This window comes from Elephantulus edwardii, unplaced genomic scaffold (genome assembly GCF_000299155.1).
Source record: "Elephantulus edwardii isolate Elephantulus edwardi_28Jun2011 unplaced genomic scaffold, EleEdw1.0 scaffold00534, whole genome shotgun sequence".
NCBI lineage: Eukaryota > Metazoa > Chordata > Mammalia > Macroscelidea > Macroscelididae > Elephantulus > Elephantulus edwardii.
Window position 1 is genome coordinate 405,004 of NW_006400284.1, and position 3,249 is coordinate 408,252.

Here is a 3,249-nt window from a genome sequence, read left to right on the forward strand (position 1 = left end):
TGCCACATGTGCTACGTGACTGCCACATGTGCTACGTGCAAATATGCTGTGTAAACCATGAGCGAACACCGAACCAATGAATTCAAACTGTGCTTTCATCACCCAATGAGAAGCTGATACCCAGTTGTATCCCCCTAAAGTGTATAAAAAGAGCCAACTTTGTCTGCTCAGGGTCGACTCCTCTATCTCCTGCGAGAGATACGTGTCAGCCCGGAGCTCTGCAATAAACCTCTCCTCTTGCTGTTGCATCAAGCCGGTGTCTTGGAGTCTTGGGTCTTCGCCGTCCACTCGGGATAGGACCACCGGTTCGGGGGGGGTCTTTCATCCATCAGTCAGAGAAAACACTGCACCTTTAAGAGATGGCCAGGATGCTGCACAGATGGGGCAACCAAAATGGTTATCTGAGGAAATGGTGGCAGGAACCAGCATTGCTAATTTGACAGCTTTCCCAGTGCTACTACTGAGCCATTAGCGACAGTAGTTGTATTCAAACTACTTGGTGTCTCACCAGTAGCTTGTATTTTAAAACAGACTAAATAAAACACTGGCAAAACAATCCCAACCAAGAGCATGATGAGAACAGCATTCCACCACTGGATTCCACAGTCTGTACCATCTGTTGGCCTCTTCAGAGTAGCAGGCAACAGCAGCTGACTAGAAGTCTCAACACAGGAACTTTTATGCAGAAAGAGTTCCGACTGTACCACACTCTCAATATTCTAATCAATCTCCTTAAAAGAAATCCGTCAGCTGGCTGGACTGGACACCAGCACCAGCTTGACCCGGGTCAAGCAGCTCCACGCAGGTCACCCTGGTCTCTGAGGATGGGATCAGGAGGGGGTGTTAGCCTGTTGTGGGTCTCTGTTAGGATCCCATAGGTTTTCATGGGAATCTTAACAGATTTTAAAGCATATAAGTCCTGTTCTTGGATGAAGTTGTTTACTTTCTTGATACCTGCCACCTAGGGATGCCACAAAGAACACCATCATTAAATATGTAAACTTCATACACAAAAAGTTGTCCTGCCCCTCCTCCAGATAGTCCAACCTCAGAGACACAATTAGTTTAGCTGAATAACTTTATCTTGGCAGTACCTTAGTCTTAATAGAAATCTTAATAATAAAATTTTCCTATAGTTTACAAGTTTGAACAACAAGTTTTGGAAAATAACTTTTAAAAAAATCTATTTTAACCATTATTGTAGAACATGTATAAGGATTCAAGAGTGGGAGGGTGGGAGCAGAGGGGTGAGGATGGGTGAGGTGGAGGGAGGGGTGGGTAAAGGAAGTGGGAAAGAACCAGCTGAAAAATAACGTATATGAACTTTGTAAGTAAACCAGTATAAAATTTTTATTTAAATTAAAATCTACCTTAAATGCTTTTAGATGAAACATAATCAAGGCACAGTAGCCTTTTTCTCATTGTAACTTCTAGTTATTACTTTAACTTTGAAAAAACAGTGCCCCCATCTGGCTGACTTCCCTATCATCAGACCCTGGCCAAGAGCTGCCCAAAACACCCCAGCCGCAGGGCCTTGCAGGGGATTCAGCCTCAAGCTGACCTTCCACCAGCTTTCAGGGCACATGATGGGACAGTGCCCATCCTTCTCCCATGGCACAGCACACTGCCCCACGGATCATTAACAAAGCACTTTCAAGGTCTCTGCTAATTCTACAGACACACTCAGGCCTCCCTTACCTGCAAGGAAGTCAAAAGCTGAGTGCCCTGATAGCCTGACCACATACAGTATTTCTTTCCCAGAAATACTATATGTCTCATAAATGTATTTTTTTAAATAAAAGAGACCTACTAACGTAACAATTACCACCATTTAATTAATTTTGGGAATTTCAGTCACTAGGGCTCTTTACAATACTTCTTTTTAGTAATTTAATTTTCTTCTTTCAAGAGAGGAGTTTATTCCAGAATGCTGTATGAAAGAACAATGCTAGGTAGAGTGGGAGAATCAGGACAGCTGGCAGGGCAGTCCGAGGTGTCTAGTCCTTACAGGAAAAAACAGGGAATGCTTCACGAATTTGTGTGTCATCTTTGTGAGGGAGCCATGCTAAGCTTCTCTATATAGTTCCAGTTTTTATTATATGTGCTGCTGAAGTGAGCCCCATACAATACTTGCTAACATAAGTAAAAACACATAGGGAGTCACAAAACAAAACTGGAAGCTAAGGACTAAAAAATTAACAACACTGTGAATTTTACCAAGTAACAAAATTCCTTATGAACTCTTTTCATAATCCATATTTATCCTTAAGATATAAGGAGTGGAAGTAAGATGTAAGATTTATCCTTAAGGTAGAATTTTAAAAGGTAAACCCTTCCCTCAAGCTAATATTTGAAAACTGAAAGCATCAGAGATAGGTTCTAATGCTAAATTCACTTAAACTAGAGTGCAAATACTTTCAAACAGAGCCTTACCCAAATCAATCATCTCTGTTTTAATTATTTAAAAACTGCTTTTACCATGTAATTGAATTGGAATAGGTGATATTTTCATTATGTCCTAAAACTAATCATTGTACAAGATTCTTATGACCCTTCTGTGTTTTCTTCTAATAAACCAACAGCAAATCATCTACTTCAAATAGAAAAACTGATGACTTATAGGAAACTTTACTCATTTATTAATCACTTTATTGATATATTAGACATGAACATTCCAAGATGTTAGTATTATTTAAAGACCTCTACATATCACTGGAGACCAATTTGTTTATTAAAAAGAATACAATACACAAAAATATGTTTAGATATTTGGATCTCATTAGATAAGTGACTGATATTTTAATAATAATTTTTTTAAAGCACCACTTATGCTGCCTTAGTTATACAGCCTTAGAAAAGGCCGTAGAATTTTGAAGCACAGTGTTAGCAAAATTAAATACAGGCAGTCCCCAGGATAGTAATAAGATGCATTCTGTGCCTTTATTGATGTGCTGGCCAGTCAGAATAGGTGCATATAGTTCTTATTTAGCTTTCATGAGTGCAAGAAAAGGCTGGAAGCCGCCTTTGTGATTTAAAAGTACATACATCAAGAGATTGGTGGACGATTTATCAACAATCTGCGTTATGCGAATGATACAACCCTGCTTGCTGAAACTGAGGAGGACCTGAAGCACCTGCTGCAGAGTGTCAAGGACTGCAGCCTGCAATATGGATTGAGGCTCCATGGCAAGAAGACAAAGATTCTCACCACTGGACCAATCGGCAGCATCAGGATGGATGGTGAAGAGA

At 40.2% G+C, this 3,249-nt stretch overlaps 1 protein-coding gene across 1 annotated transcript in view; it reads right to left on the reverse strand.

Moving 5' to 3' along the window:
• Positions 1–321: 321 nt before the first annotated feature.
• LYSMD4 (LysM, putative peptidoglycan-binding, domain containing 4) overlaps positions 322–3,249 on the reverse strand; it is a 21,482-nt gene continuing 18,554 nt past the window's right edge. Inside the window, 4 exon segments of the mRNA XM_006903205.1 lie at positions 322–455; positions 458–737; positions 739–843; positions 845–961. Of these exon segments, the coding sequence (XP_006903267.1) occupies positions 322–455; positions 458–737; positions 739–843; positions 845–961 (636 nt within the window).